General features: G+C 37.3%; 1 protein-coding gene across 1 annotated transcript in view; it reads left to right on the plus strand.

Moving 5' to 3' along the window:
* Positions 1-2,704: 2,704 nt before the first annotated feature.
* The window catches only part of LOC121444810 (fibronectin type III domain containing protein 3C1-like), a 28,725-nt gene continuing 15,427 nt past the window's right edge, over positions 2,705-16,002 (plus strand). Inside the window, exons 1-6 of the mRNA XM_041646716.1 lie at positions 2,705-2,750; positions 3,768-3,823; positions 4,140-4,282; positions 14,438-14,497; positions 14,926-15,064; positions 15,590-15,643. Coding sequence (XP_041502650.1) covers positions 2,705-2,750; positions 3,768-3,823; positions 4,140-4,282; positions 14,438-14,497; positions 14,926-15,064; positions 15,590-15,643 — 498 coding nt within the window. The remainder of the gene's footprint in view (positions 2,751-3,767; positions 3,824-4,139; positions 4,283-14,437; positions 14,498-14,925; positions 15,065-15,589; positions 15,644-16,002) is intronic.

Below are 16,002 nucleotides of genomic sequence, written 5' to 3' on the forward strand. Positions count from 1 at the left end.
TTTCAGAGGGGAAAGTGGCCTAGAAGGTATCAGTGACTTTCTTGGAGGAAGAAAAGGTTTTTTAGTTGAAGAGGTACTACATTGTTAAGATACTAGTAAGCTTCTCAAAGGTTGTCTTTAGGGATCTGAGTGTTGAAGGAAGCCACTTGTTTGTCCCAGCCACCCAGAACCAAAATAATCCCACAGAAACTGTATTAATCAAATCACTGCTTGTCCCATTAGCTCTAGCTTGTTATTGGCTAACTCGTATATTAATTTAACCCATTTCTATTAATCTGTATATCACCATGTGGCTGTGGCTTACCGGGTAAAGTTTTCAGCATCTAACTCTACTGGAGACTCCATGTCATCTCTCTGACTCTGCTCTTCTTCCTCTAGCATTCAGCTTAGTTTTTCCAGCCTAGTTCTGTCTGCCCCTGCCATAGGCTCAAAGCAGTTCTTTATTCATTAACCAATAAAAGCAACACATAGAGGAAAGGACCTCCCACACCATCTGAGCTGTTTATCATAATAAGTTTGAAAATGAGAGAAAAGGAGTCAAAGGGGAAAGACAGTGGGGTACATCCTAGCTCTTGGCCAACCAGCAGTCCCAGGATTAGGCAGTCTTTGCCCCAAAGTGGAACATTTAGCAATGGGGTTGCTTCAAGGAGACAGGGATGAGTTTCCTGGTAATAACAAGGTATTCGTTGAAGTGAGAAAACACTACATTCTCCAAGTTGAAGTGCTTGAATGAATTATATCATAGGTATACTGAGAATGAGTGTAGATGCTAATTGTGGTGTATATACCTAGGTTTAGGACCATAGTGAGTGCAAAGAATTCTGCCTGTTGAAAATTAGTCTGATAAAAGAGAGAAGCTGCCTCTACCAGCAGCTGAGGGAAGCAGTCAAGATCATCATGGTACCCCATGGTACCAGTTAAAATAACAATCTCAAATTGTTATCATAGCTAGCACAATAAGGGCCTTCCCTGAGAAAACTACCTTCAATGAACCAATCCAAAGGTCTAGGAATGGGAGGTGGTAAAAAAAACCTTAATGAGCCCTCCATTGTCCTAGAGTAATTGTGAAGTATTGGGCTACAAGAAAGAAGTTATCTGTATTTGAGAGAAGAGTAGCTAGGGATGAGTGAAGGGCAGGGCTGGAGAGAAACTACAGTTTAGAAAAGCGTGGTGTAACAAGACTCGGAGCAAAAGGAGGAAGTGCAGGAGAGTGAAAGATGGCTACTCATGTTGCACACAGGTGAGAGGAGAAAAAAAAAGATGTTGAGGGAAAAGTAACTTTGAAAAGTCTAGGGATGAGCAGGATGGCAGTTTCTAGAACATTGTGGCATAAGGGGCCACGTTGATATATACTTCAATTTGTTTAAAGAAATACTGGTTGGGCTTGAAGAACTAAGACCTGGTTATGATCACTACAGAGGTAAAGGTAAAGAAAGGTCAGGAGGGGTGGGGAGCCCAAGGGCAGAACTTCCTGAGGGCCTGTTTCAGGGTGATGGAACTTGTGACTGTGTCTGGAGTGGAAACCAGATGACCATGAGATCATCTTTGAATGCAGCATAAAAAGGTTAGGAGAGGCGCACAACGCTGGAGACCTGTAGCAGGAAGTAGTCTCTGAGACTTCAGACTGCAAGAAGGGCTCTCTCAGTCTTAGGAACTGGTATCGAGTTCACAACAGTTGAACTATGTCATATAGTAGAATGTTGTCGGAAGACGAGAATACTTGGGAGGAGAAAGAGGGAGAGTGTAAGCAAGAGAGAGGAGAGAAGACTGAACAGGAACAGAGTGCCCTTGAAGAACTTTTCCCAAGTGGTAGGAGCCATCATCAAATCTCTGTGGAGAGCAATCCAGGTAAGTCTCTGAGAGAAGTTAGATTCAGGGATGGTCAAAGTGAAAGGAGAAAGTTCCAAGATTTGCTAGAGGATAATGGTGAAGAAGGCAACATTGAGCCCAAGACTGAAAAGAGAACTGATGCCTGGGGATCTGTGAGAAAATAGTAGAAGGGCCAGGTGGTGGGGGCACATGCCCTTCATTCTAGCACTCGGAAGGCAGAGGCAGGTGGATCTCTGTGAGTTTGAGGCCAGCTTGGTCTACAGAGCAAGTTCCAGGACAGGCAGGACTGTTTCATAGAAAAACCCTGTCTCAAAAACACAAAAAATAAATTTAAAAAACTTTTTAAAAAGTAAATAGTAGAAGGTTGGGTATACGTGAGTAGATTAGGAACTGTCTAAAGGTCTTGTATAAGGTGATAGGGACATTGAGCTTTCAAACGTGTAGGACAAGCATGGTATTGTTGGGGGAGTTTGTGGGCATTAGGATATTCATAAGGAGGTAAGAAGTGATGGGTTTAAGTCCCTGCCGCCTGGCAGAGGAAAATGGATGCTTCAGAACTGAGATAAATCAAGAAGGAAGTCTAAGAGAAATGAGTTCCAGGTAATGGTGTTGGGCAAATGTCAGGTGGCCTGTGTCCTATATAATAGGGCTGATTTTAGAGACAAAAACAGGATTGAGGGATGTGAGGGAGTCACCCTCAGGTGCCGTCTAACACAGAAGGATAAATTGAAGATAATTTGATAGTCAAGAAATACATAGTACCGATGCAAGTTTATGAAGCAAGCCCCCTCCTAATAGAGGAAATTGACAGTGGGGTAAGATGAGAAATGAGTTCATAGGACTTACGTTATAGAAGGAAAAAATGAATAGGGGTATGAAATGTGGAATCTCGGCTTGGGCTTTCATGCTGGTGACAGAAAGTATGCTCTTGTGGCTAGGAGGGCAGTGTAGAGGAGTTAGACAACAGAAGCATTCTCCACTTTATTACCTTGTGCCAACCCTCAGAGAGCAAGGCACTGGGCTCAAGAGCAACTGGTTGAGCTACCGGATGGGAGATGGTTTGGGAGGAAGAATCAGCAGAAGCTCTAAAGGTGGAATCTCCAAGGGAGAATGAAGGGGATAGACTCTTTCAAGAGAATTTGGGTTGGAAATTTTTATGTTGCAACATCTGAAATGCATATACAGTATACTAAAATAGACATTATATTACCTAGAGTCACCCTGCCATGCAATAGCTCTCAAAAATCTATTTCTCCCATACAAAATTTTCTTTTCTTTCTTCAGAAATTACCCATTCTCTAACTTCCAATCGACTCCTGGTAATGTTACCTTCAACTCTACAAAATTCTACATATAACTGAGATCATGATGTATTTAATTTCTGGGCTTAACTTATTTTATTTATTAAATATCTTTTGGGTTTGTATATGTTGTAGCAAATGACAGAACTCTGATTCTTCTTTTGAAGACCATTTAGTGTATGCAAAATTATAATTATGCTGCCTTTTAAAAAATCATGGAAAATGTAAGAATGCATCTGAGTGATAGAGAGTTCTTTTAGTATGTGAAAGGGCCTGGATAAAATTCCAAGGAATACACACACGCAAATACACATAGTAAAAAAAAAATGTGTCATCTTGTAAAATTTGCATGTCCTTGAATGCTTTTCTGGTTGTATTCTAATGAACCATTGCAAATTTCAATCCTACTTAGTCTGTCTGATTTTACTTAAATTGAGGAACGCTGTAAATATCCTGCTGAGTTTAACACATATTTTTATCAGATTCTTGATTTAATATTTAATGTAAGTTGTAATTAAGTCTTCATATTTTTCATTGTACTGATATATTTGAAGGGTGACAATAGATCTAATTTTTGGGTTGTTTTTGCCAATATATTATTATTATTGTTTGATGTGAATTTTTTCTTACGTTTAGAAAACAATACAGAATACGGAGCACAGCCCTGCTGTTCCAACCTTGAAAAGCCTGTGGTAAGTAACTAAACTGAAGAGTTCGTGATCTTTTACCTTTTCACTCTTAATCCTCGCAATCACTGTGATGTTTTCTTTAAAAGAAGATTCATTGAAAGTATTTACTGTGTTAAATTTCTGTAATCTCCTTCAGCAAGCAATAATAACCAATGCAGCACCATTAAACATAAAATTAATAGCTAGATATTTCATCACAGTATTTCAGCACCTACTATGAGTGATACACCTAATATCAATTAAGACTGAAGAAAAAGACTGTATTCAAAATTACACATCATGATTTTTAAGTATATTCCTTGCATTTCTATCATTTTAGATTTCTAATATCCAAACAAGATCTGCTACTGTTTCATGGAATCTGAACAGTACTGAAAAATGTGATCATATTAATTCTCCTGTGACATTTGAACTGGCACTATCTAGCGATGGTAAAAATGAAATCTACAAAAGCATGTATAAGTAAGTCTTTTTAATTACTTTGTGTTATTCACTTCAAGTATATTGTATAAGCATATAATCATTGTGCCCCAACTTATACCTAGGTTAAATTCTTCGTTTTTTCCTAGATTCTTCCATTAGACAGGGTTAGTTTTTAGTTTAGTTTTTTCTAATAGTTGGTTTTCAAAAAATCAAAAACGCTCATTAGATTGAAGATGTTATTTAAATATCAGATCATCCATTTTCATCTACAAGCTTCCTGGTAGACAAATTTGAACTTTAGGAGGATAAAAAAGTGAACCTCCAATTCCTCCTCATTTTTCAATTGCTACAATTTAGAAAGAAAGAGCTCCACGTGATGCTGTCGTTGGGTAAACAAGTGAGATAGTTTACATGGCAGTGAAAATTCAAGCCCTGGATTCTTAATTAAGTTCTGGGAGCTGGTTATAAAAAGGAGTCTGTTAAAATAGCAAGATAAATTGAGGGGTGTGGCTCAGAAGATGATCCAGGACTATAGAGAATACATTAGAAGATAACATGTGCACAACCAGATGTTCTAAACAGCAGTCAGCCTGAATGAAGTTGCAACAGACAGAAACAAGGAAGGAAAGACATTCAGATAGAGAGAAAGGGACATTCTTATATCCATTTTTCACCTTAGGCAGTAAGAAAGCAAGACATGGTGTACAATACTTTGAAAATCATATTAGACAATTTGATTTTCTAAAACTCTTTTTGGCCAGATACTCAAGGTAAAAATAGGAATTTATGTAAAGTTTCATAATTTGATAATTATCATGCAAAATTATGAGATTTAAGAATCACAACTCACAATCCTCTATACTGGGTAAGAGACAGGGAAATGCAAAATTAACTTGCATGGAAATCTATTTCTGGCATGTCATGCACTTTACACACATCACTAGTTCAGTACAACATCCCTTCATGATAAAGGTCTTGAAGAGAGCAGGGACACAAGGAACATACCTAAACATAATAAACGCAATATACTGCAAGCCAACAGCTAACACCAAATATATGTGGAGGTTGCTCATTTGTTCCTGGATGCACAGACCCAAAATAATAACACAGAAACTATATTAATTACAACATGTTTTGGCCAGTAACTTAGGCATATTGCTAGCTAACTCTTATATGTTAAATTAACCCAAATTTTCCATTTTTTATACTTTACCTCAAGGCTCATGGTTTATCAGTAAGGTTCTGGGGCCTCTGTCTCTTTCGGCACCTCCATGGCATCTCTCTGACTCCACATTCTTTTCTCCTCTAGCTCGGCTTAGAATTCCCACATTACTCTATTCTGCACTGCAAAAGCCACAAATTAGATTCTTTATTAGTCAATGATAATAAAACATATTCACAGCATACAGAGGGGAATCCCACATCACCTCCCCCTTTTTAATTGGGTTATTTGGAATTTTGATGTCTAATTTCTTGAGTTCTTTATATATTTTGGAGATCAGTCCTCTGTTGATATGGGTTTGTTGAAGATCTTTTCCAATTCAGTAGGCTTCCTTTTTGTCTTATTGACTGTGTTCTTTGCTTTACAAAAGCTTCTCAGTTTCAGGATGTCCTATTTATTTACTGCTGCTCTCAGTGTCTGTCCTCTTGAGGTTATATTCAGAAAGTGGTCTCCTGTGCCCATGAATTGAAGGCTACTTCCCACTTCCTCTTCTATTAGGTTCAGTATGGTAGGATTTATATGGAGGACTTTAATACATTTGGACTTAAGTTTTGTGCATGATGATAGATATGGATCAATTTTCATGCTTCTACATGTTGATATCCTGTTATACCAGAACCATTTGTTGAAGATGCTTTCTTTTTTCCATTGTATATTTTTAACTTCTTTGTCAAAAAATCAGGTGTTCATTGGTGTGTGGATTAACATCAAGGACTTCAATTCAATTCCATTTGTCAATCTCTCTGTTTTTAATGCCAACACCAAGCTGTTTTCATTACTGTAGTTCTGTAATAGAGCTTGATGTCAGGGATGGTGATGCTTCCACATGTTACATTATTGTATGGGATTGTTTTGGCTATTCTGGGTTTTTTATTTTTCCATATAAAGTTGGTTATTGTTCTTTCGAAGTCTGTGAAAAAATTGTGTTGGGATTTTGATGGGGATTGCATTGACTCTATAGATGGCTTTTTGTAGGATTGCCATTTTATTATGTTGATCCCACATATCCAAGAGAATGAGAGATCTTTCCATTTTCTGGTATCTTCTTCAATTTCTTTCTCCAAATACTTAATGTTTTTCTCAAAAAGCTCTTTTGCTTCTTTGGTTAGGGTTGCCTCCTATATGTATACACACACATACACACACATATATATGTGTGTGTATGTGTGTGTGTGTGTGTGTATATATATATATGGTTAATATAGTTTAAGTCATTTGTGGCTATTGTAAAGGGTGATGATTCTCTGATTTCTTTCTCAGCTTTTTTATCATTTGTATATAGGAGGGCTACTGATTTTTCTTAGTTGATCTTGTATCCTACCACATTACTGATGGTATTTCTCAGTGGTAGAAGTCCCCTAGTAGAATTATTGGGGTCACATATGTATACTGTCATATCACCTGTAAATAATTAAAGTTCCACTTCCTCATTTCCAATTTGTAGCCCCTTGTTCTCCTTTTGTTTTCTTATTGCTATAGCCAAAACTTCAAAAACTATATTGAATAAATATGGAGAGAGTGAGCAGTCTCATCTTGTTCCTGATTTTAGTGGGATCGCTTGGAATTCCTCTCCATTTAATTTGATGTTGGCTGTCAGCTTACTGTATATTGCTTTTATTATGTTTAGATGTTTCTTGTATCCCTGATCTCTCCAAGACCTTTATCATAAAAGGGTGTTGGATTTTGTCAAGTGCTTTTTCAGCATCTAAAGAGATGATCATTTTTTTATTTCTGTTTATTCATATGATTAATTACATTGATAGATTTTCTGTGTTGAACCATCCCTGCATCTCTGGAATGAAGCTTATTTGATCACAGTAGATGATTTTTTGATGTGTCCTTGCATTTGCCTTGTTATTATTTTACTGAGTATTTTTGCATCTATGTTTATGAGTGAGACTGGTCTGTAATTTTCTTTCTTGATTGAGTCTTTGTATGGTATTGATATCAGGGTAACTGTAGCCCCATAAAATGAGTTTGGCAATGTTCTTTCTGTTTCTATTATGTGGAACACTTTGAGGAGGATAGGGATCAGCTCTTCTTTGAAGTTCTGCTAGAATTCTACACTGAAACCATTTGGCCCTGGGATTTTTTTGGTTGAGGGGCTTTTGATAACAGCTTCTATTTCCTTGCAGGTTATAAGTCTATTAAAATTGTACACCTGGTCTTCATTTAATTTTGGTATATGGTACTTATCCATGAAATTGTCCATTTCTTTTAAATTTTTCAATTTTGTAGAGTACATGTTTGTATACTATGACCTAATGATTCTCTGAATTTCCTCAATATCTGTTATTATGTCCACCTTTTTATTTCTTATTTTGTTAATTTGGATGTTCTCTTTCTATCTTTTAGTTATTTTAGATAAGGATATGTCTATCTTGTTGATTTTCCCAAAAAAACAGCTCTTTGTTTTATTGATTATTTGTATTGCTTTTGTCTCTATTTTGTTGAGTTCAGCCCTCAGTTTGATTATTTCCTATCTTCTACTCCTTGGGTGAGTCTGCCTTTTTGTTCTAGAGCTTTCAGTTGTGTTGTTAAGTCAGTACTGTGAGCTTTCTCCATTTTATTTATGTAGGCACTTAATTCGATGAACTTTTCTTTTAGCACTGTTTTCAGAGTGTACCATAGCTTTGGGTATGCTGAACCTTAATTTTCATTGAATTCTAGGAAGTCTTATGTAGGAGAAGTGTCGCTTGTTAGTTCCCAGCTGCCCGTCTACAATAGACCCAAAATAATCTCACAGAAATTGTATTATAAATCATTGCTTGGCCCATTAGCTTTAGCTTCTTATTTGCTAACTCATATTATTTTAACCCATTTGTATTATTCTGTATATTGTCACGTGGCTCTGGCTTACTGGATAAAGTTCCTAGCTCTGTCTCTGGCGGCTCCATGGCTTCTCCCTGATTCCATCTCCTTTCTCCCACCATTCAGCTTAGCCTACCCAAGTTCTGCCTTGCTATAGGTCGAAAGCAGTTTTTTTTATTAATCAATGGTACATAGGGAAATCCCACATCAGTCTTTAATTTCTTTCTTTATTTCTTCCTTAAACCAGGGGTGGTTCAATAGAGCACTGTTTAATTTACATGCGTTTGTGGGTTTTCTGAAATTAGTGTTGCTGTTGAATTCTAATTTTAAACCATGGTGGATCCGATAGGATACAGGGAGTTACTCCACTTTTTTGGTATCTGTTGGGATTTGCTTTATTACTGAATATGTGATCTATATTATAGAAGGATCCATGAGGTGCTGAGAAGGTATATTCTTTAGCACTTGGGTAGAATGTTCTGTAGATATCTGTTAATTCCATTTGAATCATGATATCTGTTAGTTCTCTGATTCTCTAATAGGTTTCTATCTGGTTGACCTGTCCATCCAGGCGAGTAGGGTATTGAAGTCTCCTACTATTAGTGTGTGGGGTTTGATGTGCCATTTAAGCTTTATTAATGTTTGTTTTACGTTAGAGGGTGCTCTTGTATTTGGGACATAGGTTCAGGATTGAGACTTCATCTTGATGGATTGTTCCTGTTATGAGTACAAAGTGTCCTCCATATCTTTTGATTGATTTTAGTTTGAAGTCTATTTTGTTACATATTAGGATAGCTATACCCGCTTCTTTATTAGTCCATTTGATTGGAAAATCTTTTCCCCCAGCCTTTACTCTAAGGTAATGTCTGTCTTTGAGGTTGAGGTGTGTTTCTTGTATACAGCAGAAGGCTAGATCCTGCTTTTGTGTCCATTCTTTTAGCCTCTGCCTTTTTATAGGTGAATTGAGTCTTTTGATATTGAGAATTCAAGGACCAATGATTGTTAATTGCTATGATTTTTCAGTGATAGTGTGTGTGTTTCCCTTCCTAGAGTTTTGTTGATGTGAGGTTATCTGTTTACTGTCTTTGTTGTGGGTTCAGTTAGCTTCCGTGGGCTGGGGTTTTCCTTCTAGTACTTTCTGTAGAGCTAGATTTGTAGAAGGATATTGTTTAAATCTGGTTTTGTCATGGAATATCTTGTTTTCTCCATCGGTGATGATTGAAAGTTTTGCTGGTTATAGTAGTCTGGGCTTGCATCTGTGCTCTCTTAGTGTCTGCAACACATCTGCCCAGGACTTTCTGGAGTTTGTAGTTTCCATTGAGAAGTTGGGTGTAATTCTGATAGGTCTACCTTATATGTTATTTGACCTTTTTTCTTACGCAGCTCTTAATATTATTTCTTTATTTTATATGTTTTGTGTTTTGATTATTATATGGTGAGGGGATTTTTTTTTATTCAGGCTATTTGCTGTTCTGTAAGCTTCTCGTACTTTCATAGGGATATCCTTCCTTAGGTTGGGAAAGTTTTCTTCTATGACTTTGTTGAATATATTTTCTGCGCCTTTGACTGGAGTTCTTCTCCTTCTATCCTTATTATTCTTGGGTTTGATCTTTTCATAATGTCCCAGATTACCTGGATGTATTGTGTTAAGAATTTGTTAGATTTAATGTTTTATTTGACCACTGAATCAATTTCTTCTATAGTATTTTCAACACCTGAGAGTCTCTCTTCTATCTCTTGTATTCTGTTCATTATACTTGCCTCTATAGTTCCCATTTATTTACCCAGAGTTTTCATATTCAGAATTCCTTTGGTTTATTTATTGCCACTATTTCAGACTTCAAGACTTGAACTGTTTGCTTCACTTGTTCGATTCTTTTTGCTTTGTTTTTTGGGTTTCTTTGAGAGATCTATTAATTTCTTCTACTTTTTGTTTGTCTTTTCCACCATTTTTGAAGGGAGTTTTTCATTTCCTCTTTAACGGTCTCCAACATCTTCATAAAGTTATGTTTAAAATCATATTCTTCTGCTTCTTCTGGGTTAGGATGATCAAGTCTTCCTGATGTATGACCACTGGGTGCTGGTGTTATCATGCTGCTTTTTAGGTTGTTGGACGAACTCTTACATTGGCACCTACCCATCTCTTCACTCAATTGATGCCAGCAGTATCTTTGCATCTTGGTCCAATCCTTGAAGTGCCAATCTTTGTCTTGGTAACTGTTCTTGGTCTGCTCTGTACTGTCACTGTCTGTGTCTCAGAGGTTTTTGAGCCACCCACCTGCAGGACACTCACCTACTGGCTGGTTATAGAAGCTGAGAAAGGTGGGGTCTGGGGTTTTGTCCAGGTATGGAAGGCCTAGTGAGTGGGGTGTTCTGCTGGATGTCTGATCACTCACCTCTTGGTAGTAGCAGGCAGTGTTTCAGAATTCCACTGAGGTTTCAAAGGGATAGGAGGACTTGTGGGCAGGGCGGGATTTGTAGATTGCAGAGTTTGATAGCTGGTGTGGGGGTATAATAGAGCAGCCTACCTGCAGGAAATTCTCCTGCTGGCTGGCTAGAGAAGCCAAGACAAGTAAGGGAGAGGCCCAGGATTTTGCCCTGGTAGGGAGGGCCTAGAGAGTGAGGTGTACCACCAGGTGGCTGGTCACTCACTTCTTGGTCCTCTCTGTATAATAGAAGGCTATGTTTCAAAGAGTTCCTCTGAGGTTGAAGGGGATAGGAGGTTTGGGGGCAGGGCTGCCTACATATTTATAAAACATGAGACTCTTACTCTCAGGGTCATGAATTTGTGCCCCACATTGGGCACCATTTCATAGGTATAAGATGCCCGTTCATTCCCAGTCACCCAGACCCGAAATAATAACACAGAAACTCTATTAATTAACACTGCTTGGTCAATCACCTAGGTGTGTTGCCAGCTAGCTCTTATATCTTAAATTAACCCATTTCAATTATTTTATATTTTAACACGAGGCTCACGGCTTACTGGTAAGGTTCCAGGGACTCTGCCTCCTTCAGCAGCTACATGGCATCTCTCTGACTCTGCTTTCTTTTCTCTTCTATTCCCACCTTGCTTTATTCTGCACTACAATAGGCCCAAAGCTGATTTTTTATTAACGAATAGTATAAAACATATGCACATCATATAGAGGAGAATCACGCGCCACTAAACAGACAGAAACTCAAAGCAATACCGCTGAAATTGAGAACAAGACAAGGTTGTCCACTCTCTCCATATCTATTCAATATAGTACTTAAGGTTCTACCTAGAGAATAAGACAAAAAAAGGAGATCGAGGGGAAACAAATCAGAAACAAAGAAGTCAAACACTCACTATTTGTTGATGATATGATAGTTACATAAGTGACCCCAAAACTTTTACCAAGGAACTCATACAACTCATAAACACCTTCAGTAATGTAGCAGGATGCAAGATGAACTCAAAAAACCAGTAGCCATCCTTTAAACTGATAATAAATGGACTGAGAAAGAAATCAGAGAAACATTACCCTTTACAATAGCCACAAATAACATAAAATATCTCAGAGTAACTCTAACCAAACAAGTAAAAAAATGCATGACAATAACTTGAAATCTTTGAAGAAGGAAATTGAAGACACCAGAAAATGTAAAGCGCTCTCATGCTCTTGGGTAGGTAGAAATAACACCATAAAAATGCCAATCTTACCAAAAGCAATCTATAGATTCAATAGGATTCCCAGCAAAATCTCAGCAAAATTCTTCCCAGAATTCAAAAGAACAATACTCAAATTCATTTGAAAAAGCAAAAGCCCAGGATAGCCAAAACAATCCTGTACAATAAAGGAACTTCTGGAGGCATCACAATCCCTGACTTCAAGCTCTAATACAGAGTTACAGTAACGAAAACAGCTTGGTGTTGGCATAAAAACAGACAGGAGAAACAATGGAATTGAATTGAAGACCCAGATATAAATCCACACACCTATAAACATCTGATTTTTGACAAAAAATCAAAAAATATAAACTGGAAAAAGAAAGCATATCCAACAAAAGGTGGTGGCATAAGCAGATATCAACATATAGAAGAATGAAAAGAGATTCATATCTATCACCATGCACAAAACTCAAGTTCAAATGGTTCAAAGACCTCAAGATAAAACTAACCACACTGAACCTCATAGAAAAGAAAGTGGGAAGTATCCTTGAATGCACAGGAGACCACTTCCTAAATAATATAGCCCCAGTAGTACAAACACTGAAAACAACAATTAATACATGAGACCTCCTGGACCTGAGAAGCTTCTGTAAAGCAAAAGACACATTCTACAAGTCAAAATGACAGCCTACAAAAAGAAAAGATCTTTAACAACTCCAAATCGGAGAGAGGACTGATCTCCAAAATATACAAAGAATTCAAGAAACTGGTCATCAAAAGAACAAAAAATCCAATTAAAAAAAATGGGGTACAGACCTAAACAGAGAACTCTCAACAAACAAATATAAATGGCTGAAAGACACTTAAGGAAATATCAACATCCTTAGTCATCAGAGAAATTCAAATCAAAACAACTCTGCAATTCCATCTTAAACCTATCAAAATGGCCAAGATCAAAAACACCAATGACAGCTTATATTTGGAGAGGACATGGGGTAAAGAAAACACTCCTCCATTGCTGGTGGGAGTGCAAACTGGTTCAGCCATTTTGGAAATCCGCATGGCGATTTCTCAGAAAATCAGAAAACAACTTACCCTCAAGACCCAGCAATACTGCTTTTGGGAATATACCCAAAGGATGCTCAATCATACCACAGACAGGGACACAAGCTCAACTGTGTTCATAGCAGCATTACTTGTAGTACCCAGAACCTGGAAACAATCTAAATGTCCCTCAACCAAAAAAAAATGAATAAAGAAAATATGGTACATTTACACAGCAAAAAAAAAAAAATAGTGACATATTGAAATTTGTAGGCGAATGGATAAAGCTAAAAAACATCATATTGAGTGAGGTAACACAGACCCAGAGAGACAAATATAATATGTACTCACTCATGAGTGGCTTTTAGACATAAAGGAAACAAAAAACTGCCTACAATTTACAACCCCAAAGAACCTAGACAGCAAAGAGGACCCTAAGAGACACATACATGGATCTATACATAAAGTAGAAAAAGACAAGATCTCCTGAGTAATCTGGGAGCACGGGGATCATAGGAAAGGGTAGAAGGGTGAGGGGAGGAAGGGAGGGGAGCAGAGAAAAATAATTAGCTCAGTAAAAACAGAAATAAACTAAAAACAAAAACAGAAAAAGAAAACGAAATTAGCTTTCAATGTTTGGAGGAAAAGGCAGGGAAAGAGGATGAAGTTGCCTGTTTTCTTACATTTCTGATCACACTTAAAGGCTTTTAAGTAGGCTTTGCTTAAAAGTATCAATCCCTTCAGTCTTTAGAGGGGTCTGTTTAGGAATTCCTTAGTGTGGTGAAATACACTTAGGTGTTTTTAAGGTTTTGCTCAGGAAGACATAGGTTGCGGACTATAATCCCTCTGATTGTGTGGCCAGCTAGGGTTCCACCGCAGAAACATCCTTCTGAAACTGATTGAATGAATTACTTGAGACATGGTGTTCTTTGAAGTTTTGATGTCTACACTCTTTTAAATGGGCTAATCAAAAGAAAATCTATACTATTTTTGTTAAATGTATGTGGCACTAAAATGCAAATTGACTGATTTGAACTACTGTTATGATTCTTGGTGTGTGGTATAAAGATTTATTGATGTAAATGACAGGACAAACCTAGTACTTCTTAGTGGCCTCTTTCCTGATGGCAAGCAGTACCTTTCTCAGCATCTCTAGCCCTGGGCATCCCGGTCTCTAAACTTGAGCACCTGACATAGAAATTTAGAGCTGTTCTGTGGTGTGTCCTCCAGCTTGTGACAACCACTCACATCCCAGATCATATCCCTCATCAATTTGGTATGCTTGGTGAGGCGCTGCTGCTCCTCAATGCAAGCTGGAGCCTACTAGTAATATTTTACACATATAAAGTGGTTTAAAGTTATCCGAACTTCAAGGAAAACTGTGGTTCTCTATCAGTTATTCAGGTATTACAAGACTAGGAATGCTTATTAGCTATTAAATATATGTCAGATCCCATGTAAACAAAGATTATCTTTTCAGTGGTAATGAGGGTACTGTGACCCTACATCATCTCCAGCCCTGCACAGTCTACTTTTTAAGGTAAGAAGTCTATCCTATACAACCTGCCACCAGACTGCAAGCCAAGCAAGACTCCTTAACCTATGAGAGTTTTAGTACTGAGAATTTCTGAAGTCAGCCTGTTTATTTATCAGCAAAATGCCCTTTCCTTCTACCTTCAAACAACCCTATCTCCATAGGCATGTAAGCAACCCTAGTTTAACTCATTAGGTTACCCAGAAAAGAAAGGGCATGAAGGTAAAGAGTGGCAGACTATTGGGAATGAAAAAGGAGCAAAACAGCATAATGGGAAAGGAGAGGGTATTATCTTCTATGAAAATGCCATAATGTGAGCCATTACTATGTATAAACAGGATATGCTAACAACAAAACAACAAAACCTGTGTCTAGAAACACAATCCTGCGACTCAGTACTTGAAAGCTTATGACAATTGTTGTTACCCTTTCAGAGTTACAACCATAAGAGACACAGAGCACAGAAATGTGTCTGAAGTGGTTAGTTTCACAACACGTGGCTGTGAACCGGACCCTCCATTTGCACCTAAACTAATTAGTAGAACCAAGAACAGCCTGAACCTGCAGTGGAAAGTAAGGATTTTACTAACAAAAGTATCTCATTGTGACTTTAAAACACTCTCCGGAATCCTGAACTTTAAAGATGGATTATGCATGCTTAATCAAACTTACTTCTCCAATGCTTCTCTTCACAATGCTCTTTCTCTTCACTCTGAGAGGTCCTGCCAAGCAAATTGAGAAATGTCAATAGAATTTAGATAATTAATAAAAAGTGAACTTCCCCTTCCCAGCGCTTAAATTTTGGTATTAGTCATCACAATTACTAATAAATATATCTCTCCGTTTTCTTAGGTATCACTTTTAATTTCTTTCCTTTTGTGTAGTCTGAAAATACAAAGTACAAAATCACTGTGTGTCTTGTAGACTGTAAAACATGTGCTTTAACCTTAAATCTGAATTGTTATTAAAAAATACAAAAATTTTACAGTAATTTATACCACCTTAAATACATACACATATGTATATAATATGCAACACATTTAAATATTTATTATGTAAAAATAACCCAACATAATTTTATCATTCTGATCTTTACAGGGTTCCAAAGACAATGGATCCAAAATAAGCAGCTTTCTTTTGGAATGGGATGAGGTATGCACACTTATTTTGATTTTATTTTTATTAAAATAACTTTTCATATAATATATGCAGATTACAGTTTCCCCTCCCTCAACTCCAGGTCCCCTGTGCATCCCCCATTCAAATCCACACACTTTGTCATTCTCCTTAGAAAATAGGCATCTAAAACAAGAAAGAAGAAAATAATAATAAGCTATATAAAAACAAGGAAACCTGAATAGGACAAAAGAAACATGAACAGAAAAAAAGAGCCAGAGAAAAAGCAGATAAACACATATGGACATAGAGGCCCATGTTCGCACACCAAGAAATCTCATAAGAATCAAATACCATAATATCTAAGGAAAAGACATAGAGATTTTTAAATGCCC

Source organism: Microtus oregoni, unplaced genomic scaffold, assembly GCF_018167655.1.
Source record: "Microtus oregoni isolate MIOR12 unplaced genomic scaffold, Mior012 000142F_ref0000161, whole genome shotgun sequence".
In the NCBI taxonomy this organism is placed as follows: Eukaryota; Metazoa; Chordata; class Mammalia; order Rodentia; family Cricetidae; genus Microtus; species Microtus oregoni.